The 24,688-nt window shown below is 51.2% G+C and overlaps 9 protein-coding genes across 9 annotated transcripts; 6 read left to right on the forward strand and 3 right to left on the reverse strand.

The window, feature by feature from the left end:
* Window positions 1–2,830: 2,830 nt before the first annotated feature.
* Window positions 2,831–3,366, forward strand: GLRG_09999 (uncharacterized protein; the record flags this gene model as incomplete). Its single annotated transcript, XM_008100684.1, has 3 exons — window positions 2,831–2,975; window positions 3,034–3,118; window positions 3,194–3,366. Coding segments are annotated over 3 exons (403 nt in total), but the record flags the coding sequence as incomplete, so codon positions are not given.
* Window positions 3,367–4,144: 778 nt separating this feature from the next.
* GLRG_10000 (Nop10p family Nucleolar RNA-binding protein) lies at window positions 4,145–4,383 on the forward strand (the record flags this gene model as incomplete). Its single annotated transcript, XM_008100685.1, has 2 exons — window positions 4,145–4,319; window positions 4,373–4,383. The coding sequence occupies 2 exons, from the start codon at window positions 4,145–4,147 to the stop codon at window positions 4,381–4,383; spliced, it is 186 nt and encodes a 61-aa protein (XP_008098876.1).
* A 455-nt stretch (window positions 4,384–4,838) lies between these two features.
* GLRG_10001 (uncharacterized protein) lies at window positions 4,839–6,212 on the reverse strand (the record flags this gene model as incomplete). Its single annotated transcript, XM_008100686.1, has 1 exon — window positions 4,839–6,212. One exon carries the CDS (start codon window positions 6,210–6,212, stop codon window positions 4,839–4,841), a length of 1,374 nt encoding a protein of 457 aa, XP_008098877.1.
* A 1,902-nt stretch (window positions 6,213–8,114) lies between these two features.
* On the forward strand, window positions 8,115–10,611 carry GLRG_10002 (uncharacterized protein; the record flags this gene model as incomplete). Its single annotated transcript, XM_008100687.1, has 3 exons — window positions 8,115–8,854; window positions 8,909–10,133; window positions 10,186–10,611. 3 exons carry the CDS (start codon window positions 8,115–8,117, stop codon window positions 10,609–10,611), a joined length of 2,391 nt encoding a protein of 796 aa, XP_008098878.1.
* Window positions 10,612–11,235: 624 nt separating this feature from the next.
* GLRG_10003 (cytochrome P450) lies at window positions 11,236–12,868 on the reverse strand (the record flags this gene model as incomplete). Its single annotated transcript, XM_008100688.1, has 2 exons — window positions 11,236–12,448; window positions 12,561–12,868. 2 exons carry the CDS (start codon window positions 12,866–12,868, stop codon window positions 11,236–11,238), a joined length of 1,521 nt encoding a protein of 506 aa, XP_008098879.1.
* Window positions 12,869–13,703: 835 nt separating this feature from the next.
* Window positions 13,704–16,052, reverse strand: GLRG_10004 (uncharacterized protein; the record flags this gene model as incomplete). Its single annotated transcript, XM_008100689.1, has 1 exon — window positions 13,704–16,052. One exon carries the CDS (start codon window positions 16,050–16,052, stop codon window positions 13,704–13,706), a length of 2,349 nt encoding a protein of 782 aa, XP_008098880.1.
* Window positions 16,053–17,169: 1,117 nt separating this feature from the next.
* Window positions 17,170–18,142, forward strand: GLRG_10005 (uncharacterized protein; the record flags this gene model as incomplete). The annotated part of the gene is made up of 2 exons (XM_008100690.1): window positions 17,170–17,202; window positions 17,267–18,142. 2 exons carry the CDS (start codon window positions 17,170–17,172, stop codon window positions 18,140–18,142), a joined length of 909 nt encoding a protein of 302 aa, XP_008098881.1.
* Window positions 18,143–20,540: 2,398 nt separating this feature from the next.
* Window positions 20,541–22,171, forward strand: GLRG_10006 (adenosylmethionine decarboxylase; the record flags this gene model as incomplete). Its single annotated transcript, XM_008100691.1, has 2 exons — window positions 20,541–20,655; window positions 20,721–22,171. The coding sequence occupies 2 exons, from the start codon at window positions 20,541–20,543 to the stop codon at window positions 22,169–22,171; spliced, it is 1,566 nt and encodes a 521-aa protein (XP_008098882.1).
* Window positions 22,172–23,475: 1,304 nt separating this feature from the next.
* GLRG_10007 (uncharacterized protein) lies at window positions 23,476–24,222 on the forward strand (the record flags this gene model as incomplete). The annotated part of the gene is made up of 2 exons (XM_008100692.1): window positions 23,476–23,549; window positions 23,703–24,222. The coding sequence occupies 2 exons, from the start codon at window positions 23,476–23,478 to the stop codon at window positions 24,220–24,222; spliced, it is 594 nt and encodes a 197-aa protein (XP_008098883.1).
* Window positions 24,223–24,688: the final 466 nt, after the last annotated feature.

The raw sequence follows: 24,688 nt of genomic DNA on the forward strand, positions 1-24,688 counted from the left end.
TAAAGTAGCTTATAAGTAATAATAAAGTTTAGTATATTATAAAGTTAACTAATAAGTAAAAATTACTACCTTTAGCTAAAGTATACCTAAAGCTACTTAATTAACTATAAAACGCTTAATAAGGATATTAATTATAAAGACGTTACCCTTAATTTATTAGTATGTATTAAAGAAGTTACTAGACCTTATAGGCTAATAGGTATATATTAGAAGTTACTACACTCTCTACTAGTTTATAAATAGTTAAAAAGCTACTTATATAAAAAGTAATTTAAAGACGCTAAAGAAGTGCACTTTATAAATATAAAATATTAAAATCTTAAGTAATAGTACTATAAGTAGTAGCTAAAGGGTATTAAGTCCTTAGCTACTACTAGGTATATACTTATAAGCTTAATAAATATTATTAATTAACTAAATTTAAAGTAAGACTTATTATCTATAGTAACTAATAAGTAAAAGATCTATAAGATACTTATATAGCTATATTAGTAAGTATATTATTTAAAATACTTATAGTAATAGCTACTTACTTTAACTTAAAACTACTTTAATATAATATAGTAAATACGTTTATTTATACTTCTATTAATAAGGTAGTATTTATAAAGATACCTTTAGGCTACTAAATTACTAGCTAGATCTTTTAGTTATTAAAAGCACTTTATAGGCTTTAATAATCTCCTTTACTATAGTAAAAGCATACTAAAGAAAGGCTTATTATATAAGGCTTTTACTAAGTACCTAATAAGAATTACTATTAGAAAAAAGATTATATTATATTCTTTTTTATATTAATAACTATATATTAGCCTATTACTATATAAATAAAGTAAGTAAGTAATAAAATAGTAGCCCTTTAGTAATAATACTACTTTAAGAGTAGAGGCCCCTTATAATAGTTCCTTAGCCTTAAAGTAATTTATAACTAAAGTAACTATTATCTTTAGCTTTTATAAGTAGTATACTATAATAAAATAATAAAACTACTACTCCTAAATAAGTATACTAAATTATTACTTATAGTAAAAGCTAAACTACTACCTAGTAAATATATAGCCTTATTATAAGAAGTTAACTAATATTAAAAAAAAGTAAAAATAATTCTTTATATAGTAGTAATAACTTAGCTAGATATTACTTTTATAGCTAGCTAGCTTACTTACTTTAACTATAATCTAAATCTAGATTACTAAAAGGCTATAAATTATATACTTAGATATCTTTATTAAATATAGTACTTTTACTTTAAATATAAAGTAAAGCTAAGTAGTAGAAATAATATATTAAAGGTTACTTTAGATACCTTATTTACAAATAACTTACTAGACTATTATAGCTTATAAGTATATATACTAAAGCTATTTAAAAGGCTTATCTCTTAGTAAGCTAATAAATAAAATATAGTAATAATATTAACTACTAAGGCTAAATTACTAGCCTTATTATTTACTATAAAGGAGACACTTTTTACTAATAGATTAATTACTATACTAAGTATTTAAATATTAATATAACTAAGAACTAAATTATTACTTAATAAGTAAGTAGCTACTAAATAGCTACTAACTATTTATATTAGTTATAATAATACTTAAACTATTAAGCTTATTACTAAAGAGCTTATTTAATTATAAATAAGGCTATAGTATATAGATATTTATAATTACTAGCTATACTAAGAAGTAATAGTAAATTAAATTACTATAAAATATAAGAAGTCTACTATATTAATAGCTAATAGATTAATAAAGGCACTTAGTATACTATAGTTTCCTATATTTATAGCTTAATTAAACATAAGTAACTAATATATATATCTTAAAGTAAATTAATAGTAAGAATTAGCTAATAATAAAGTAAAGCTTTACTACTAAATAAAAAACAAAATATATAAGATATTAAAGAATAATTAATAAATAAATAGGCTATATATAGAGAATATTTAGTATAAGCTTTATAGTAATTAATTATACTACTAGTACTAAAGGGGTATATTAAATATAGTAGAATTATATATAAATTAGCTAGTAAATATATAGTTACCTTATAGTAAATTATTAGGGAATAAGTAGTAAATTAGCCCTACTTTTAGGGGTAACTTTACTAATAATATTACTAGGATTAGCTAGGGATTTCCTAACTAAGAAATAGGGGTTTTTCCCTATTTCTATAGGAATTCACTATAGTTACATAACACATAACAGAATTAATTAAGCAACTATTATAATCCCTACTATTTAATAACACAAAACTCCCTAGAGGTTACCGTCATGCCTCAATGTTTAGACTTTCCGACATTATTGTGCCCAGTTGACGCCCCAGCCCAGCTCTATTGACTCCCTACCTTCAAGAGGACGGCTTTCAAGAGATATCTAAATAGACAAGAATATCAAAGAATACTCGCCAGTATATTATGATGAGAATTTCGATTCTAGCCTGGATAATGTCGAGGTTGGATTAGCCACAGCACAGGCGCAATACGCATTACAAACGCGCAAGCTCGGATATTGGGCTCTTCACATTGCGCTGATAACCGTCTACACGACAATCTTTCTCGTTTATATGTACTGGAGCAAACAAGTGACTGGTGTTTTCAGTCTGATTGACTGTAAATGCACCTACCTCCCTTTTTTCCCCCTCGGATTTCTCTGGGTTGACTGAAGCATGCAGCTCCGCCGAGCATCATTGGTGAAGAAACGCACCTCGAAGTTTTCCCAATCCAAGGGCCACCACATGGCATATACACCGGAGAACCAAGACTTGAAGTAGAACAAGCATGGAAAGACTTGTTGCAGTGCAAGTTATGAGGTGCGATTTAATTGGTTAGAGCTGACATGAACCATATTGTAGACAATAATATCAGAGTCTCAGAAGATTGGGTGCACCGTTGGGGTAGGGATCATGAAGCTGTTAAGCTACCTGACGGCGGCTACCCTGGAATGCTGAGTACCTTTCATGAGCTTCACTGCATCGTGAGTGCGACCTTTAATCGCGCATGCTATCTGGGATGGCTAACCGGACATAATACAGAAACGACGCTATCAGACCCTGTCTCCAGAGTATTATTTCCCGAATGCGACCGAACAAGAACTTGCGATTAACCGAGAGCATAACCGTGAGTCCGGCACCAATTCGGGGAGGAAAGATCGTAAAAAGGAGAATACGCCCTGAATAATTTACCGTGCGGTAGAACATTGTCTTGAGGTCCTTCGAATGGGTGCGACCTGTCGTGGCGACATCTCCATCATTACTCATATGTGGGTTGATATTGACGCTCGACCCATTGTCAACCAAACAGCGCCGCACCAGTGCGTTGACTTTGACAAGGTCATGGAGTACCTACTCTCGTATGAACACAGTTGACGTGTACCAAGAGAATTACATTGTTCACCCTAAATTTGGTATGTATAGTTAGGGGTTAGACTGGCCATTGATTGACTGAAGATCGGACCCTCGTTTCCCCAGGTAAATAGCATCAAGCCCTTTCAGGAACAGAGGATGGGACATCGTCAGTAAGCCCACAGCCATTTGAAATTCACCGGAAAGGAACCTAGGAAATTGCGAAATATTGTGTATTCAAGTTCAAATTCGGTTCACTGCCAATGGTACCAAGATTAACTCACGGTTGTTGACCAAGGTTAAGTAATTCAGCATCTTGTGACAACAAATTGGAGAGAGAGTAGGGGAGCAGGCGTCAGTCAGGGGAGCCTGGAGCAACACTTAGGCGTGAAAAAAACTGCTAGTATCATTCGAGGCTGCGAGGGAAGATATGCCGTATTTCATTCATATATAGAAGAGAAACCAAGAGAACAATAACTAACCACAGAAAACGGATCGATTGTACTGCAACCACTCAAGTGCCATAGAGAAACCAAACTTGTTTCAAGCTTGAAGCCACCGATTACTAAGGTAAGGTACCTGCACGCTTATGTGGTGCTTCACACCGAAGAAGACCCGAGAGCTTGGTCTTATTGGCTCCATACCGAAAGTCACGTGTATTCCAATTGGCCGGATTGCAAACAAGAAAAATAAAAAAAGTTCTTGCATTGCACTTAATGCAAGGAAACGATCACGAAGACCACATTTTTTCTTCCGCCGACAACCTACGCCCCCTACGTGATATCAATCCCCGATTCTCAAGATGCATTTGATGTACACTCTCGACGAGGCAGGCAACCGTGTCTACACTCTGAAGAAGGTGGCCGACGGCAAGGTCACCAAATCCGCTCACCCTGCGCGTTTCTCTCCTGACGACAAGTGGTCGCGCCAGCGTGTTACGCTGAAGCGTCGCTTTAACCTTCTGCTTACCCAGCAAAGTGAGTTTCTGCGGATTGTTTGTGGGATGACGCAATGCTGATTCAAACCCAAGAGTCTGAGTAAACTGGCAGGCCGCACACGCACTCAACAACCCAAAAGAAAGTCCAGATACCCGGCCAAGATACCTTTTCTCCAGCACCACAACCATAGTCCGATAACATGAAGACTTATTCGGAATGGACCCAACGGCTAGGGTCTGGAGCGGTACAAAGGGCGGGGAGTGGGGGAACAACAAAGTCGTGGCGGATTGCTCCTCAAGACTTGTAGATATAAAAGTCAGGTTTACAAAAATGGCGTTGGGGGGAAGGCTTGCATTCAACGGGGGGTTAGAGGCTCTGTGACTTTGAAACCAGAGCGACGCATCTAAAAATTCTTGTTTTTTACTTCTTCCCACAATCCCTTTTCCCGTCCACCGGGTCCGCTGAGGGTTTACCCCCTTTCTTTTTTGAACGGGCCTATCGTGCGTGGTATCATGCAGAACATATGAACATCAGCTTCAACATCACTGCTGCGCCTCTTCATCTCCTCTTGCGCCCGTTGATATTTCTACCGGGTCCTAGCTTGACCCTCCCGTTAGCGCTTTGTCGATCGCCTGTCAGAATGCTAGGAAGGTAATCCTCGTCCATGAGGTCTCTCCGCCGGGCGCGTTGTTTTTCGCCCACAGCCTTCTCATACTCCTTTTGGTCCTCTGCAAAAATGAGATTCGTACCCCAATTGTTCTTGCCCCCGACATGCTTGTCCAGCTTGCCGCTGGCCGTGCCAGCCACAGGCTTGGGGATACTGAAGACGTTGCCTCTTTTGTTCCACTGGAAGTTGCGCTTCAAATGGATCTTGAAGGTGCCGTCTTCCTCCGTCGTGCATGAAGTACGAGTCAGGGTCGCCTGTCCGCAGCTCGGGCAGAACTGCTTGTCCATCTTCTTGCAGACCTGAAAGCACCCGTGGCATCGCAATACCCAAGTCTTGAGCTGGGTGATGCGAGACATGGACGGCGACAGAAGATTCAGCCCGATTCTCAGGGCAACATTCTGCATGGCGTAGTCTGAAGTAAGAATGCCAACCTTGATGTCGATCGCAGGTGCTGTCGGCTGGAGCAGCTTGCTATCCTTCTCCTTGTGCTTCTTGACGTTGGACGGCGTGATCCAGCCGTCCTCAGAGCCTGATCCTTCGCCCTGTGCCTCGTTGGCATCGGCAACATTCGAAAGCGCAGGCACGGAGATAGTCTTGTCATCCACCCCAAGCTGGCTCATGTCTTGGGTGATCGCCGACGCAGCTGCATTCGAGGATGACGGTTCCGCTGTCTCATTCTCCAAGGTTTCGATTTGTACTGCTTCCGCACCCGGTTCCTGAGAGACGGCCGCGGATGGTTGGGCCGACCCTGCAGCCGTTGTATTCTCGGCAGCAGGCATTTCCTGGACCTCGACTTCGGCGTCAACCCCGTGCTTCAGTTCTGAGGCCTCGCCGCCGGGTGGCTTGGCGTTGGCGACACGCTGGCCGGGCTCTTTCCTCAATCTCTGATCACCTTCATTTTTCTCGAGGTCGAGCTCGTAGGTCAGAGCAAGAAGGTGTATATCGGGTCTGCTGAGAACCTCGAGATCACCGGAGCGGCGCGCAAAGTTGGAAACAAACTTGATGCTGTCAGGGCGGGGGTTGCGGATCTTGACGAAAGGCATCAGTGTCGTCTCGACTCGGGTGCGGGTGTTGACGTCGCGGATTTCTTCGACAATGGATGGTAGCATATAAAGCTCGTCGGCTTGAGCGAGGAGCGTGCTGACGGGAGGGTCGTTCTTGATCAATGGGCCGGTATCGAGGACGAGGGCGTGGATGGGCTTGCGCTGTTCAGGTGCCGTTGGGCTTGTGACCGCAGGGGCGGCGGCCATCGGATCATTCGACATGGTGGTAGATGTTGTTTGGATTTCCGTGTATGAAAATTCACGTCGCAAGGCAAGCGATAAGGAAAGGGAGCTATACGAGTCGTCCTGTCGTGGTTTTGACCGAATGCTTGAGGCAAATGGGGAGGGGATGCGGCGAATGATTTTGAACGCAATGGGAAATTTCTCTATCGCGGGGTTGTGGTGGGGTACCTCACTCCCGATAAGAGCGCCCATGAGCTCGGTCAGTAAGGTACTGCCGTCTAAAGCACCTTGACCGCTTTCGTTCACCGATGCTTTTTCCGCTCACCGGTTTGTCGGTGTGGGGAGCCGGATCCGAACATTATCGGTTTCCCCAACTTGGATATTACCGACGTTTAGGTACTGTTACGATCTGGCAGTTGCCTGGATTGGTCACGTATACCGAGATATCTGGAAGCCTGTAACCAAACCATTCTTTCTCCCGAGACCATGGACACCATTGTTTTATCACGACTCGATCAAGGCGACGTCAGATCCAGAGTATTTTGATGTCCTTACAGACACGGCCATGGCGCCGTCAAGTTCTGCCGGCCTCAAGAGTCCGGGCCTGAAAGCGATATCGAAAGTCCCGTGAATCTCCAAATCTATCCTAACTGAGATGCAAGGATGAAGTTTCCGAGTCTGTCTGCAATGGAATGTCGGCTGTCGGGGTATGCTCTCCTAGAAAAGAATTATCAGTACGCAAACGAAGATCCCAAGGCTCTCGTTACAACACCACACTTTGTCCCTCTACAACCTTCTTTCATCGTAAAGTCAAGATAGTTGGTGGAAACAAAATTGCGTGCGAAGTGTTAGAACGACGTTTTACGGCTTCGGTGAGTTGTTGATGAATGGTTGAAATTACACGTGCAAATTGGCCCCAAGGCGGCTATCGGCACCGGTGCTCGGTGATTCTACCGATAGCCGTGGCGCAATACCTACGTTGGCGGGGGATGAAGTCCCAAGGTAAGCAACGTATTAGAATCCATCTTCCTCCATGAATGAAGCTGTTGTGTGTGTGTCTCTCTCTCCATCAAACTTGACGAGATATTCTGGTTTGGCGAATCATGATTTCATCACTCGGCAGCATACCTTTATCTGTTTTCCCGGCATGTAAGTCATCCTAAGTGTCCTTGAGAAGTCTCCGATAAATAGATCCCCCTCCGTCACGGGTCTTTTTGGGTTCTGTCGTTATTGACATAGTCGCCAATGGGTGCCTGCCGTCGTCAATAGTGAATCTTATCTCTGTAAGGTCTGCTCCATTGCCAGCCGGGATCTAGCGGTGCTGAACTTACCAAAGTGTATCGTGCTTCTCATACGAACCCTCTCCATTTTAGTTGCATGTACCCATGGACCGCAGAAACTCATTCCGCAGATTCTCGGAACTGCCTGCACTGAGCGCGACAGGGGCTTTCACCCCACTAATGCTCAGCAGACGTCGGGCTGAACTCGCCTGGAAGCAAGACCTGTAAGTAAAGGTTGCTGGGGCTAGTTAACTGCAAAGACGGCCGAGAAATAGGAGCGCATGAGCACAGTTCGGACACTGCGCAACATCCACAGCCAATCTCTTTCACCCCCTTCCCTATTTCCTCCCGCACATCCCAACGTATCCCGCCTCTCTGCCGCCGTTCTGTCTGTCTCTCTGCGTCAAGTCAACTGCTGCACAGTGCAACTGTTCCCCGGATTTGTCCTGCATACCCGTATCTAATCCTCCCCAGTCCACCAAGTAAGTGGTTGCCTCCCAACACACACATACAAAGGCCCACGCCGATTCCTCTTCGGAATGGGCAATCCATGAGCCCTAGACTCTGAGCCTCGTCCCTCTGTTTCCATGTCTATTGTGCACGCCGAGTCCCGGTGAGCAGAACTTAACGAGGGCGTCCACCTATTGAGCTATCCGGGAGAATGGCAGATTTGTTCGGTAACAGCAATGTCGGCAACAATAACAACGACAACCTTGGACGCCATCTCCGACCCGACAGACTGCCGACAGCCGCCGCCGCCACCGCTGTCACCACCACTTCTTCCTCAGACACAAACATAAACGCAGACCTTGCCGTCGCCGCCACTATAGCTACCACTGTGACAGCCTCAGCCTCGGCCGCAGCCGCAGGAGCCTCATCGTCCGTGTCCCCGAAACCGACCAAGCGGTCCTCGGCGACAACATGCGTCACCTGTCGAGCCCGTAAGGTTCGCTGCGATGGCCGACGGGATGTCTGTAGCAATTGCGAACGCCTCGGCTTCTCATGCACGTATGAGGATTCTACTTCTGATGCCAATGGCCTCGTCGCCGCCCCTACATTTCCCCTGCCGAGACGCCGTGTTCGCCAAGCATGTCAGAGTTGTCATTCCCGGAAAGCCCGCTGTAGCGGTCACACCCCGGCCTGCGATCGATGTCGCGCCCAAGGGATCGAGTGCGTCTATCGGGCGTCTAAGCGGACGCGAATGGGCACCAACCCTCTCGGCCGCGGCGACCACGGCGACCAGATCATAAGATCACCAACCTCATCGACCTCGGTTACGGCCACCCACCGTGACCAACTGAACCGTCGGTCGCTGTCGCGGGAAGAAGCGGTTCATGATTCTGACGCCGCTGGGCTCGATGTCGTCACCTCCAATACACCGAGTACCTTCAATCATGACTTGTATGCTTACTTACATCCTCACTTGCCACCATCACATCCACTGACTTTCCCTAGGTCTGTCACTGATCGCCAATTTGAGTCTCTCATAAGCCGGGCATTGGACAACTTCTTCCGTCATGTTCATCACATTCCAATGCTGTCGTTTCTCCACCGAGCCTCTCTCATGCAGAGGCATCATGCAGGGGGCTTAGACCGTCCCCTACTACTTGCTCTCATCGGCATCACTAGCGTGCTCACCGACCTGGGTCCGGGAACAAGAGATTATGGAGAAAAATGTATCCAAGAGTCCGAATCTCTAATCCTCAAGAGTCTAGAGAACGCTTCAACCATCAAAGTCCAGACTCTCGCACTCATCATCAAATACCGCATCTTGACCCGTCGCTTCTCAAGTGCCTTCATGCTGGCCGCTACTGCGGCGCGATTCGCCACGGCTCTCCGGCTCAACTACGAAAACCCGGACCTCTGCTTTTTGGCACAGGAATCAAGGCGTCGACTCATGTGGGCGCTTTTCATGATAGACCAAGGCATGGCCGGGGGCTACCGGGACCTCACCTTGTGGACCCCCGAGACCATTCACATTTCGCTCCCTTGTAACGAGAGAGACTTCGAGTTCGACCTTGCCCCGCCTTCCTTGCGGCCGCTGATCCCTAGCCCGGATGAGTCCGAGAACGATGACATTGGCAGTTTGGCACTGCACGTGCGCATCCTCTGGCTGCGTGGCAGAATTCTCAAGTTCGCCAAGAGAGCCTCCAACTGCTCTCACGAAGACCTTGGGCGACTCCAGGAACAACTAGAAGCGTTCGCCAAGGAACTTGCAGACTTTGCCGAGCGATTGCCAGTATCTTTTCGCTGGTCTGACAACAGCTTGCGGTTGAGGGCATACTCGCCCCGTCTCTGTGTCTTCATCATGATACATGTCTGGTGGCGGCAGTGCAATTGCGATCTCTTCAGGATAGGACTGGTTGGGCTCCGCGATTCGCTATCGCGATCCACCTCGGAGCGGCTGGGGCCTGGTTTCATCGCCAGATGCCAACGGCAATGCTTTGAGCACGCAATGGAAATGTCCAACATGTTTACCTCCATTAAGCAACTGGACCACTATCCCGTCGCAGATCTGGATATGCCCGTCTGTGCTTACCAGTGTATCCGGATGCTGTATTATATCTACCATCTCAACGCGGAAGAGTACGGACTCACGCCGGATATACTCCGCAAGAAGGCTTCTGTTTGCCTTGATGTGACCAAGGGGTGCTGTTCTGGCACGGCAGCAGTCTCGATCGTGAGTGGCGCAAGCTGTAGCCAGCGCTGTCCGGTGACTAACTACTCAATAGCAAGCCGATCTACAAAGGCTCATGGATCACGGACTCTCGATACAGGCCACGCCGAGCCGATTGCTCAGCGAAGAGCCCCCCAACGACGGAAGAAACGGCAACGGGGCCAAACGCGTCCGCCTCAGCCGCGCGAAGCAAGTGCAGTTGGTCGAAGATCCCGACAGCGGTGCACCTGCTGCGGATGAGCTCACGAACCGACCCTTCGGCATCGGCGCGTGGGAAGACATACAGGTACCCGAGACTGAGAAGCCGGTTGAACAGGCTCCTGTGCCTCCACAACCTACATCGATCGGCTCGCTGGAAGTCAATAATGCGTTTGAGGGTGCCCTTGACAGCCTCGATTTCAACATGGAACCCATGGGTTTGGATTCGCTGGCGTGGTTCTCCAACGAGTGGGCACACGGAGACTTTCAGGGGGAGTTCTGATACCCCGCGGCGCCTTCAATGACCATGTATCTGGTTGTCGTTATGGAGCATATCCCCGTGATTCATGCGGACGCTTGCTTTTGCCGTTCGGCGAGCATCTGCAAGGTCTATCTCGACCAGCAGTGCGAGAGCTGAAACCTTTCGCTTCGGCCCATTGACCACAGTGTAGCCTACTGGATAGCATGAGGCCTTTGGGTGATGATCAGCCAGGGTATAGGCTTGGTAGCGACTGCAACACAAAGACGTCGGCATCTCTGGGTTGTTGGCAAGGAAAATACCTATGTCCACAACCTCCCCAAGGATTTCGGGTTCACCGCTTGCAAACTCTGAGCTTTCCTCGCCGCTCATTGATGAAAGAGTACAAGAAGTGGCAGTCCAGCTTCGGAGGTTGATTCAAAGTCTGGCTGTGCACGTCGACCTAGTAGACAGCCTGAAGGACAGCAGCGGTGTATTCCGTTAATCGGATATTCTTCACACAAATGGGATATTGGGATAAAGAGCCTTGAAAGTAGGAGTTTGCTGGAACCTTCTGAGAGGGTTTGAAACCAATTCCCGTAATATCTACACACAAAAGGCCACGAGACATCGTCCTGTAACTAGGCATCATATGACAGGTGGCTCATTTTACCGCCTCTTAATGTTGATATTCAATTTCAGGGGCTTCCTCAGGAACCCCTCACTCGTTTCCATGTAATCCTGTCTAAGCTCGACGCGGTACCTTCTCGCCCATGTCGACACAATTAACTTCATCTCCATCTCCGCCACGTTCCTGCCCACACAGGCCCTAGGCCCCGTGCTGAAGGGGATAAAGGCGTTCTTCTGCCTAGTCGTCACCGACTCCCATCGCTCTGGGCGGAACTCATGCGCATCAGGGCCCCAGATCTCCTTGGAGTGATGCATTGTGTACGACGGAACGCTGAGGACCGTGCCAGGGGGGAAGTAGTGTCCGCGGATCGTCACTCCGGGCGATTCGGGCGGGATCTCACGCGGGAGACCAATACCGGAGGTGGAGTGGTAGCGGAGGGCCTCGTTAATGGTCATGGCGAGATAGGGCAGGTCCTTGACCATGTCATAGGTCGGCACGTCGCAGGTGGCGGGGATGGCTTCGTCGAGCTCCTTTTGCAACTTCTCGAGCACACCGGGGGTTCGCGCGACGTGGTACAGCAGCGCGCACGACGAGTTGGACGTCGTGTCACTGCCGGCGATCAACTGGGTCAACGCCTCCGCCGTCAGTTCCTCTCTACCGAGTGGCTCTCCCTTGTCGTCGCGTCCCTCCATCAGACGCGCGAGCAGGTCCAGACGGTCGATGTCGGGCGGGTTATCCAGCCTGGACTTGACGCGAGCGATAGCTATGCCGGCAAGGTTCTGCACAGCCTCCAAGCCCTGGCTGAAGAAGGGATCCGGGAGGTACTTTGCCCAGGGCTTCAGTTCTGGCAGGATCCCCAACGTCGCCGAGACCTCGCCTCTGCGGTTCAGAATCTCGATAGCGGACGCATAGATGGGTGGGCTTGTTGGCGACTCGCGGACCTCGGCTATGTCAGCGCCGGCCTTGAGCATGCCAAAGGGTGCGCCGAAGGCGAGGTCGCCAATGATGTCAAATGCCAGGTAGTTGAACCATTTCAGACAGTCGATGGTGGCGCCGGCGGGGTTGTTCTTGGCGAGCTCGTCCCACTTCTGGACAAAGAGAACCAGGTTCTCGTGCATGTACGGCTCGAATTGGCTGATTGACTTGACGGAGAAGGTGTGCGAGACCAACTTGCGCTTGCGTGTGTGCTCGTGGCGGTCTCGAGTGTTAAAGAGGCCCCTGCGGATGGAGACAAAGGCATCGTAAAATTCGCTAGTATAGGAGATCAGTCCAGGTGCTGGTCATACGCTCGACCCAAACGCAAGGCCTATGGATCCCGTAGGAAGCCAGCCGTGTTGGCAAGCAGCGGCGTGGATGGACTTACGCTTTCAAGAAGCCGTTTCCATGGCCGTATATGGTCTGGATGGCTTCGTCGTCGGCGATGCTCACGTGGTTGGGCTGGATTCGTACGACTGGGCCCAGCTTCTGGTGAACTTGGTCAACTGTCTTGTATCTTGTGCCGCGCCTGACGACGGACAACAGCCACAGGTTGGTGAACTGTGCCGGGAACGGAGCGGGTATATCGCGGAGGTGACCGAATTTGACAAAGTATGGGTAAAGATAATACGCGACGACGCCCACCACCAAGAGGGCCGGTGCCCAGGGCGAGAGCAGAAGCCCAACAACGGCCATTGTCAAGGTTTACTCCCGGGCAAGGCCGGCGGGGTAAAAATTAGGTTGAGCTCGTGCGAGGAACGGTAAAGGTGGGAGGTTCTCCAAACTTGGGGCGTTGAACGGAAACGAACAAACAAGCAATTAGGGCATGTCAAGACCGGGGCGGCGGGGCCTTCTTGTACTTCCAGGCCCGATTCTCTTTCGTACAAGCCCATATTATTTTCCGAGAAAATAAGAACAAGGACTCCCGAGGCGTGATGGCACACCGAGACGCCCGCAACGTGTGCTAATCATGCATTATCAAGCTTTCTCCGGAACCCTGGCACTGGACCTCTCGTGGCCCTTCTTCGTGCAACGGAGGACAGTGGATGCTCGTTTCGATACCAAAATCAGCACCACGCTGTCCTAAACACCCACCCAGCGGGCCTCCCTCCCCCGCACCCGGCACTAATGACGGCAATGGTAGTTGAGGCGGCAATTGACGTCGGCATCACGACTCGGGCTATGGGCACGGTGCAAGCCAGGCCGTACTACGTAGGCACCGCCCACAAAGGGAACATGGAACCTTCGCATCATGCACGTCGACGGGTTACACACGGAGCTCGGTCGTCACGGGAACATGATGACATCCAATGTGCTTATATTTACATTAGTGGTACATGAAACAGCTACATAGGTTCTCTTTGCCACATCGCCTGCCGTGGCACCCTGGGGATTCTAATATCTCTGTAAACGCCGGAACATCAATGCCCTATACGCATGGCTGATAATGAGTATATCAAGGAAATCGCTCTTCCCATGTTTAAACAAGTCCAATGCAAATGCAAACATGACACTGTGCCGACCATCACCATCATCTCAGCATGTACGATAGGTCTGGCAAATTACGCACAAACCGGTGCACAATATCAAAGCCCTCGGTGCTATGTGCATTCAGTGGCTGAGTAGTCGACCCTGTATGGAGGCCCGTCGTGAGACCGGTCTTAACTGTCCCTTCCGCAGAAAAACCGGCTTCACCAGAACTCGAGGCAGTCTGCGGGTCGCTCAGGTTCTTACTCGCCAGTCGCTTCACCGTCGACGCCGACCTGGATATGTCTGAAAAGCCGTCTTGGCTTTGGGGTACATCTGGTACCCCGGCCTGTGCCTGTGTGGGAGCGGGGGTGGGGCTCATGCCACTGCCAACAATCCCCCTTCCTGATTTGTCCCGGAAATTACCATCGTCGTAAAACCCGGTGCGGAGTACATCAGAATCAGGGTTACTGGTGGTAAAGCTATCGGATGGCGGCATGCTCGCGACCTCGGGCAGCGGATTGGTCGAGAACGAATCCCAGCTAGTCTTTGGAAGGGATGCGGAGTCCGTCGCTTCAGCCGTGGTTGGCGACACCATGTCTCCCCATTCGTCCTCGGCCTCCCCGGCCTCCTCCGCCGCAGGACTCGTCGCCTTTAAAGTCGGGGGTGTCGGCGCGATCGGCTTGATAAACGCCGGCAACGACGCGTGAGACTTGGGCTTGTTATCAAACCCAGTGAAGGCGAGGGGAATCGGTATGCTAGGAGCAGAAGGCCTTGATGCATTTGCCTCCGTTACCTGTTTCGTGTCGCCGGCCCCCGAGCTCCACCCAAACGCTGCAAGACCTTCCCAGTTACCATTTGCTTGTGCTGAGATTGGGGTGTTTCCCGTGGATGCAGGAACCATGGGGAAGGTTGATAAAGGGGGGAGACCACCCGTTGAGGTCGGCCGAGGAACTGCTGGCTGCCGCTTTTGTTTGCGGCCGAAAACTCTGTCGAGATCAACAGGGGATGCCGCCGTTGTCGCGTCCCAGCCAAAGTTTTTGCTGCCCGTATTCCCCGCCGATCCGCTGCGGAAAGCTCGCCCTCCAAACGAGTCTTCCTCAATCCACCGGCGGACAGTCTTCAAGGTCTCTTGGCGCAACGTAGAGTTGGTCCAATTGATCCGCACGTAATTGTCGTCGTCGCCCGCATTGTGCTTGCGAAGTGATTCATTGCGAGATAGCCGGTACCACATCTTCCGCTCGGGTATGCTTGTGAAGCTGTCGTGAACAATGCGATCTGATACATCCTGACTTGGCACAGAAACTTCCTCCGATGTGCCTGGTAGGAGCAAATTGAGTTTACCCAAATCAATGTCGAAAGGATCGTGATCTGGCCGTATCGACTTGGGCACTTCATCAATATGTCCTATCGATTCGTCTCTGTCGTCAGGCAAGCTTCTTGAATCCACGTATATTGAGCCGCGAGGTTGTACCTCCTTGTCGGCCTCGGGCTGCTTGTCTGCTTCGCTACCGTGATCCGAAATGTCGCTAGCGGCTGTTTTGGGCTCTCGGCTAGAACTGCGGCGTGGTATGATCCGCTCGGGGGTGGTTGCTCTCCGCTTTGCTATCCCATCGTACATTTCAACGAGCTCCAGCACCTTGCCAGAGGCTTTTCGTTGTGATGTTTTGGGGGCGGCATTGTCCTCGATAGATGTCGCTTCATCGTTGTCGCCGCCATCCTCAGATAAGGCCGAAGCAGAGGATGGGGCAGCTTCGTCGCCATGCTTGGTGGTGGGAGGGAAAAAGTCGGAGAGGGGAGTGTCGCTAAACTTTAAATGTTCGTGTGTGGAGTTGGGCATCGGATCAGCGAACTGGGTGGCGATTGGTTCATGCGTGACAAAGTCTTGTTCGAAGGGGTTGGTAGAGTCGGTCAACCCCAAGCCCACCTGCGCTGATTCGAGCACGGGCGGCAGCACATCGGGGATCTGGGGTAGTTGTGCTACAGGCTCAGGGTCGTCTCTTGTGTACGTCGACACATGGTGGGCCCATGGATCAGGCGAAGGCTGACCTGGAGAGACGATGTTGGGAGTGATCCGAGACCCAAGTGCTGGCGAAGGTGACTGGCTTCGGGGCCATCTGGGGATACTGCTTTTTCGTCTGGGCTCGTAGCTCGGCGTCAACCCCTCGATCGGCGCAGCCTCGTTCCCCCAAATCCATGGTGATGTGTTGGTAGCTTGTCCTGGATCGTGAGAGGCCCAGCCGCCATAGGGGTCGTCGTCGAGCCATGCTGACTGGCTGGACGGTATGGTCAAGCTGTTGGGAGTGGAAAGGAAAGCGGGAGGCGGAGGTTCAAGTCTGTTTTTGGAGGGACTGGTAGAGGGCGCAGTTGTAGTATCGGTGGTTGCCCAAGGAGAGCCCCATGGATCGTCCATTGTGGAAAGCTAAGAACCATGTTGTTGGTGTAGTCCAGTCGAGTGAGCCCGCGGATTGCCGCAAGTCGAGAAAAGTATTGGTCGTTGGGATCGAGGGTCTAAAAGGCCATGTTGTCGTCTCCAGTTGTCGATGCGCGGCTCGCGATTGGGTGCAGAGACGTTCCCGTGGGTTGAAGATTAGGAACTGGCAATCCAACGGGGAGAGAGAGAGAGAGAGAGAGAGAGAATGTCGAAAGAATTGGCGTTATCTCGATGGGTGGACACGCCAAATTTGGCAATGAACTCGAGAGTCGAACAAGCTTCGCGGGTAAGAGATACGATGGAAAAGCAAAAGCAGGCAGGGGAATGCAAATGGGACATCAGACTGTTCCACCCAGTCCAAAGCGAGTCTCAAGTCGTAGGGGCGGCCAGAATCAGCATCAGATTCCGGGGCGGCGAGTCGGAGAGTGTCCGTGCACGCCAGGAGGTGCTCGTTTGCGGTGGACTTCAATTCAATGCGTGTCTGACATTCGCCTCGGCGGTCACAGTTCGCGCTGCAGACCAAACTTTCCCAGATAGCGCTCAGAGCCGAGGTTTGACCGGGCTTGCTTCCCGATAAGGCTTGCGATAAGGAAACTAGTGGTCTGGCTGGTAGCTCCAGCGCCGATGACGGCATGCGATGGAGGGGCAAGTTGAGGAGGGCAAAAATAAGAAAGATTGATTAAAAGAGGAAGAAGAGGAGGGGGGATAGGGGGGATGGAAATGTAGGTGGGAAAAGATAAAGGCAGGATAAAGTAGATAAATGAAATAATGGTTGGAATGTTTCTAGAATATCTCCGAAATAGTTAACCACATCTTACACCATATACAAGGCAAAGCAAGCACCGTCTCTTCCGTTCCCTTTCTTGCCTTGCACTGCTTACCAACCACGAAGGTTCAGGACGCCGGAGGCGCTGGTAGTGAGTGGAGAACATCGCCGCGCCGATTTCAAATGAGTCGGACCCGACCTGCTCTTCAATCTTGACTCCAAGATCCCTCAGATCTGGGCACGTGTCAGTCCTAGCCTTCCAGTTCTCGCCTAGAAGCTTGCATCAGTGGCTAGGCTTTAGCCTCTCGGGTTTCAAGAAGCACGTTTGCGATGTCGCTCTCCAAAGTCAAGCACATTGTGCTGGTATGACGCCGCCCTTTCCCATTTGCATGGCTACAGACACCGAGCTGACCGACTGCATGTATAGGTCTTGTCAGGCAAAGGCGGCGTTGGCAAGTCGTCAGTGACGACTCAACTTGCACTGTCCCTATCACTGGCCGGTCATTCGGTCGGCGTTCTCGATGTCGATTTGACGGGCCCTTCCATTCCCCGCATGCTGTCCATTGAGGCCGAGAAAGTAAAACAGGCCCCTGGAGGCTGGCTCCCTGTGCCGGTCCACGATGCCGTCGAGGAAAAGGGTATCGGCTCGTTCCATGCCATGAGTCTCGGTTTCCTGCTACCCAGGCGAGGCGACGCCGTTGTCTGGCGTGGGCCCAAGAAGACGGCCATGGTTAGGCAATTCCTCTCCGACGTCTTGTGGGACGAGACCGACTACCTGCTCATTGACACGCCACCGGGCACAAGCGACGAGCACATCTCCCTGGCTGAGACGCTTCTCCGCGATGCTCGCCCTGGCCAGGTGGCCGGCGCGGTAGTTGTTACGACACCTCAGGCGGTGGCGACGGCCGATGTCAAGAAGGAGCTCAACTTTTGCGTCAAGACTGGGCTCAAGGTGCTTGGGGTTATCGAAAATATGAGCGGCTTCGTCTGTCCGCATTGCTCCGAATGCACCAACATCTTTAGCTCCGGCGGAGGCGCCGTCATGGCTCAAGAGTTTGGGGTGCCTTTCCTCGGCACCGTTCCCATCGACCCTCAGTTTGGCGAGCTAGTCGAGTCCGGCAGGAGACCGGTGTACCCTCAAGGAACACAGGTTCGTGGACATGACATCGGTCAGGCTAAAACCGGGGGTGAGGCCAGGGGCGACACGTTGGTCGAGAAATACCAGGACTGCTCGCTGTCTCGCATTTTCAGCGACATCACGACAAACTTGACGGTCACTATTGAAACAACAGCCCAATCATGATCAGATGAGGGGGGGGGGAAAGAAATAGAGAAGAAATAAGAAAAAGAAAAGAAAAAGATCTTGGCAGCAAGGGACCCGACTCGAGAGTGCGGTTGACGGTGCGCCCAAACATTACCTTCTCGACGGCCAAGCAGGCGCGCCAAATGCAGCTACATCTGAGTTCGCCCCCAAGGCATCAACGATCAATGCCAGGAGATGAGTCCATCAGCGACACAACGAAGACGAAACCGCGACAATAGGTCCTGAAGTGCGGGGTAGTAGCAGCAGTTTAGCAAACAACCAGTGTAGCCGGCATCAGATGTTGCTTCAGAACACTGTGCAACCCCCCCCGGTTTCCGCTGTCCTCAACAGCGTCCGATGTGCGGCCCAGTGCTCGATGTAAAGGAGACCGGGAGGCATGTGAGTGCGACTCGAGATTGGGCGGAATCCCTGGCTTCGTCGACACAAACTGCCCCGCAAATCATTGCGACGACGGTACATGATTGACATGTAGTAGCGCGTTGCCTCTCACCGCATGTACGGCTTTTTACACGTGTACTCTATGTAGGAAGGACGTGCCGGAGGTGCATTACAAGCAAGGAATGCAACCAGACACCATGAATAGTTGACAATAACAAGAAACAGCTCATACGTATACCGTACGATGTACACACTATATGCGTTTTCAATTAAGACCCAGTGGCTCCTCGAGTGTGGTTGGCATAGCATAGCATACATAGGTACCTAGCATAGCATAGCATACCCCCCTGTATTTCACAGTTGCAGACGGAACGTCTATATTCGGACGGCTGACAGAGTACAGTACCGCTTATAGAGTTTGGCTGACAGAGAGAGTACATGGCACCGCAGTTTACCCCTCGTTTTACACCAATGTATTTTCCCTTTCCTGTAGGTTCCAGGCATGGCACGGTGGAAAAAAATGACGTTTCGTTTTCGTTCTTCAGCGACGCATACCGCCTGCGGCGGGTCGCGCCCAATCAGCCTGTACGGAAACCTAGCTCCCGAGCAATGGCTGGATACTAACCTTACCGTGCCGGGGAGAAGTTGCGCACAAGCAGATTTCGGGCAGCAAGGCTAGTGAAAAGATGGAATTCTTGGACAAAAACATAAATGAAGCTTTTGGCCCAAAGCTGGTCGCTTGTGTACCAGAGAAACTCGGCGAGAAGCCGGCAAAGATGGGGCGGAAATAGCATGCTTCTATTTTCTTTCTCTTGGAAGGGGGACCGGGCGGACCGACGCCCTATCTGGGATCATGTACCTTTCTTCTTTGCAACTCCAGAATGTTTGGGCTGAAATTTTGTGTGGGGAGCCGGGGAGGTGGGGGTCATCCCATGACCGCCGCTGCTGGCAATCGCTCGATTGACAGAAATAATCAACTTTTTTTTTTTTTTCTCCATAGGTACCCACCAAGCATCGTCCCCCCCGTCCAAGCCAAACCAAACCAAACCTCACCAACCGTAACCACAGCCACAACCACAACGACAGAATCTTGCCTCGAGCTTCAAAAATTGGAATCTTTCCACCCTCCCTTTTCGGCCTGGTTTCATCCTCCGCTGTGCGACACGCAGGCTTCCCATTCAAACCTTGAGTCTGATTCATGTTCGTGATCAAAACACCAGCCTACACCACCACTCTTCAACGGTGATCTTCCCACTACTTGGTGGCCCAGCTTGCTACCCTCTCACTCCACGAACACTGTCCATTCCTGGCCGTCTATGAACCAAATCGACCTCCTCCGCTTCCTCTCCAAGCCCGCAAAGTAGGCATCCGCTCTTTCCTCTCTTGCCCTTTCTTTGTCTTTGACGAGCACCTTGAGTTGCGCGCGCGCATCTCGTCACTTGCATTCAACAACCGCCGCAGCAACGGCAAGGCGAATTTGCCTCATGATATCGGCGCACCCAGCTAACCCGTCTTCTTTTTCAGGCCCAGATAACACCTGCTTATACACTCAGCAAGAATCCCTTCGATAGACTGACCTCGAGTCTACCTCACTCACGCCACCCACCAACTCCCACTTCTCGATCGCGCAGATAACCTCGTCTGCTAGGTCCGATACTCCACCACAGGTATCGGTGTCTGCCAGAGCGAGGCCCAATAGTCGAGACACAATTCCGGTTCCCAGGGTTATCTTCATTCCCCTCCAAGCCCGACCTCCGTAACGTCCTTTCGAGAGACGTTAAAAGACCCCTCACAATCCCGTTTGCTGCTGGCTCCGCCAGCCTCCACGAACGTCCACCTTCCTGTGGGCCTACTCTCTCAAACGAACACCGCAAGGTTCGTTTGAGCGGTAGCTAGTGTCCCGCGGACTTCTAGCCCGAATACCCATCCAAGCCATCTTCGTCCACCTTTGCTGCCTTTGAGCCCCCGGGTCGCTCCCAGAAAGCCTATCCTCTCAAACATGGTCACCCCCCTGGTCATCAACGACTACCCCCTCTCCCCGGCCGAGGCCACTCCCCAGCTGACAATCAATCACGATGTGGCCGCCGACTTGGACTCGACGAATGCCTTTGAAGGTTCGTCAAACTAGCTTTGCAAGCTCGCCCGCCCTTCCTTTAGCTGCTAACAAGCATGTCCTTAGGCCCTGAGAAGCTCCTCGAAGTTTGGTTCGCCCCTGGCCCGGACTCGCTCCCCGCCGGCGCTCAGCCCAACGGCCTGAAGGCAGTTTCCGCCGAGACCTGGGTTACTATGCTCGACCTGGTCAACTGCAAGATTCTCTCCGTTCTCGAGTCCGAATCTGTCGACGCCTACCTCTTGTCCGAGTCCAGCTTGTTTGTCTTCCCTCACAAGCTTATCCTCAAGACTTGCGGAACCACCACCCTGCTCCTGGGTTTGCACCGACTGCTTCACATCGCTGCCGAACACGCCGGGTTTCCGTTTCACAACGCCGAGGATGCGACCGATATGAAGGCTGCAGCGACCCCTTACCGCGTCTTCTACAGTCGCAAGAACTTCTTGTTCCCAGATCGCCAGCAGGGCCCTCATCGCAGCTGGCGGTCTGAGGTCGAGTACTTGGATGGTCTTTTTGAGAGCGGCAGCGCCTACATGGTTGGCAAGATGAACGGTGACCATTGGTACCTCTACATCACTACGCCAAACAAGACGTTGACACCCCCTCGAACTCCCGACGAGAAGGAGTCGGTCCTGGGGTCCGCCTGCAAGATCCCCACGGGCAGCGTGGCCAGCTTCAGCAGCGGCGTCGAGGAGCGCTGCGACGAGACTCTTGAGATTCTCATGACCGATCTCGACCCTGAGAATGCGAAGCAATTCTACTTGTCGCACGCGAGTGCGGTTGCCACCGACAAGTCCCATTTGCCGCAAACCCAGGCGGCCCGAGACAACGCCCACCAGAGCTTGGGCGACATGTCACAGGTCCCCGAGAAGTCGGGCGGCGAGCATGTCGACACCCTCGACAACACCTGCTGCTCGGGTCTCGATGAAGACGACCGTGCCATGACCGAGGCTCTGACCACAGAAGGCCATGCCATTGGTACCGTCGTCTCCGAGGCATGTGGCCTATCGAGTGTCTACCCTACCAGCAAGTACCCTGGTGCTCGTGTCGACGCATACCTCTTCAGTCCATGCGGATTCTCCGCTAATGGCGTAATTCCCGCCATTGCGGATGACGAGGATGTCCCCAACAGCGAGAATGGCAGAAACGCCGCCCACTACTTCACTGTCCACGTGACCCCTGAGCCCAACTGCTCGTTCGCCTCTTTCGAGACCAATGTTCCTGGGGGTCAGAGTGGCCGCACCACCGCTGAGATCATTGAGCACGTTGTCGACATCTTCAAGCCTGGCCGCTTTAGCGTCACTCTCTTCGAGGCTAGGGGCAAAAGCGCCAACCCCTATGGCATGGGCGGCCACATTTCTCCGGCGAGTCCCACTCAACGTCTAGTTGATCCTGTCCGTGGATACCGTCGCATTGACCGTATTGTCCACGACTTTGAGGATTACGACCTTGTGTTCCGCTTCTACGAGAGGGACGACTGGTCGGGTGACCGTGAGGCTCGCCTGGGGGAAGTGATGTAGTCTGACTCCGAGTTCGGGGTACATGATTTCATTCTGGACCAAATTGTACCATTTCCTTCCGTGATGCGTGGGTGTTTTCTTGGGCCAGGTCGTTTTCGTCAGCGAGGCAATCTGTCTTTCATCGCCATAAATTGGCACCTCAATCAGAACGCCCCTGTGGACTAGACTGCCCCCATAAATATATAGTGATTTAGAGTTATCAATCTATCATATTCTATCATATCGTGTTTTCGAATACCCCCTGTTCTTTTGACGGCTACTGATTTCTCTAAGCTTGGGGTCCAGACTGCGTGGTAAGACTGAACTCCAGAGAATTACTCCTGGGTACCATGCCCTGTTCCAATGGACCAAGGAACTTGGCCATTCCTTCATTCAACTAATGGCTCACCGGCCGCATGCCGTTGTTGACAAGCGTTTTGAGTTAGAGCAGCGCATTCAGGGGAATTCATGGTCGGGGTCATTGGTTCACTGCACTGAACTGTTGCCAACCACCAACCCCTCTCCCCGCCAGCTCATGTCCTGTCTCGGTAGCCATGGTCAGGAATGTAGCGGTCCGATCGACTGTATGAGTTCCAAATTCACCCGTCAACCCCCCAGAAATGCGCCTCCGCCCCCAATCTTTCATGCCCAGACGTGTGTCGCATTGGAATGTTGGAAGCCCACCCGCCACACGAACAAGTGCTCACAGCCATCGTGACTTTACCTGCTGTCTAGGCGAAAGTGCTATATGAAGCTTCTCTGTCGAAAGTATTTTAACCAGGAGGGAAAACGACAAGCGATCAATGTGTATGTTCTCAATACACACACTCATCACATCTCTCCGCCATGGCTCCTCCATCCAAAGCTGATGACACTGTCAGTGTCGTCGAGTCGCTGGTGACCGAGTCGTCGATGTCAGGAAGCGACGTCTCCACAAAGTCCCCCCCGAAACCTCTCTCCATCCTTGCCATTGTGGCTATGTTTCTCATGATCCTTGCGTCCGGGGGAGGCCTTTGTTTATCAGCTCTTCAATTTCGTCCTTCAAAGACGGGCGAGCGGGATTGTTTGAGTCAAAGTTTCATCTTGTTTGCTGTATGCATTCGATCCCCGTGGGGCAGTCATGGCTTACTGGAATGCGCGCTAATGTTTCTCTGCAGTCCATGATCTCGCCCCTGTACGTGGTACTGCACATTCTCGTCTCGTTCCGCAACTATCAGGTCGCCAAGAGGCAGTCGCTTCAATCGCCTTTGGTGTCTTGGGCCGTCATCGTGGCACGACTCGGGTTACTGCTATGGATCCCAGCTTCGATCCTCTCTTCGATAGCAATGGCACGTCATTCTGGCTTCGTGACTCAGAGCCCGGTCACTGAGCTGAACTTGACAGTCTCTGCCGTCGGGATGTAAGTTTGATCTCCCATATTGAGACTACGGCAACCCGGGCTGACCCCTCTAAGTTCCGCCACTTTTGTAATTATCCTCATTCTGGAGCTCGCATCCCATCCGTTTCAGCTACCCTGCTTCCGTCGCCGAAACACCATAACATGCCTTGTCAGCGCCTTCGAGAAAGACCTCAAGGATGAGGAATCCAAGCCCCCAAGTCGCCCCAACAGCCGGCCGGCAACCCCTCCGGCCTACTACTACTTCCCCGCCAACCACAGGCACACCATCCCGGCACCGGCGCGTGCCAAACTTGTCCGTAAAGCCAGCTACACCCGCCGCCGCGAAGACATCCCGCCCGTCCCTGCCATTCCTTACCCACACCCGGACTGCCTCGGTATCATGCTGCCCATCCCCGAGCCGCTGCCGCCGCTGCCGGAACTCGCGACGACGCCGGTCCGGATGCCAGCCATCAAGGTCACGCCAGCCACGGCGCCGGCCTGCCTGTGCCCGGGGAACGGGAAGCACATGCCGCCAGCGCCGAACAAGGATAAGCCGTGCCCGCCACCGCCCGGGACGGCTTGGGCCAAGGACTGGGAGCAGCTCGCCGTAGACGCTGGCGTAAGCCGGAATGAGAGAGAGGGTGTGGAACGGGTACCCTTGATGGGAGGTCGGAGGCCCGCAAGACAGCATTGAAACCTTCTTTGCCTTCGATCATTGTCACTCATAGCCCGGAGCCGGTTTGACAGGTTAGTCGGAGTTTTGTTTGTGGATTGAGAATCTGGGGCGTTAGGGCGGATTGTGGGAACTGCGAGGTTATGGGCCGCAAACGGAAGCGACGGGCTGCGTCTTTCCTCTCTCCTTTGTTGTACTTGCACATGTCACCTCACCGGATTATTTCTTTTGTCATGAATCTCAATTACCATACCTTCATCTGCCCTCCAAGCTGTGATCCCGTGCCAGTAATGCGACCAACGTTGCTGTACGCAGTTCGGAGTCACCCTTCCATGCCTTTCGACCCATCAACTAAAGGTCGCCTGTTGATCTTGCCTAGCATCTTGTCGCCGTATGTCGTGTAGACCGGGTCTCGTGGCTTTAGAGTACTCGGCTCCTTTCCCGCACCCTCTATCTCGGGTTTCATTTTTTTGCGTATTCGCTGGAA

This window comes from Colletotrichum graminicola (genome assembly GCF_000149035.1).
Source record: "Colletotrichum graminicola M1.001 genomic scaffold supercont1.55, whole genome shotgun sequence".
In the NCBI taxonomy this organism is placed as follows: Eukaryota; Fungi; Ascomycota; class Sordariomycetes; order Glomerellales; family Glomerellaceae; genus Colletotrichum; species Colletotrichum graminicola.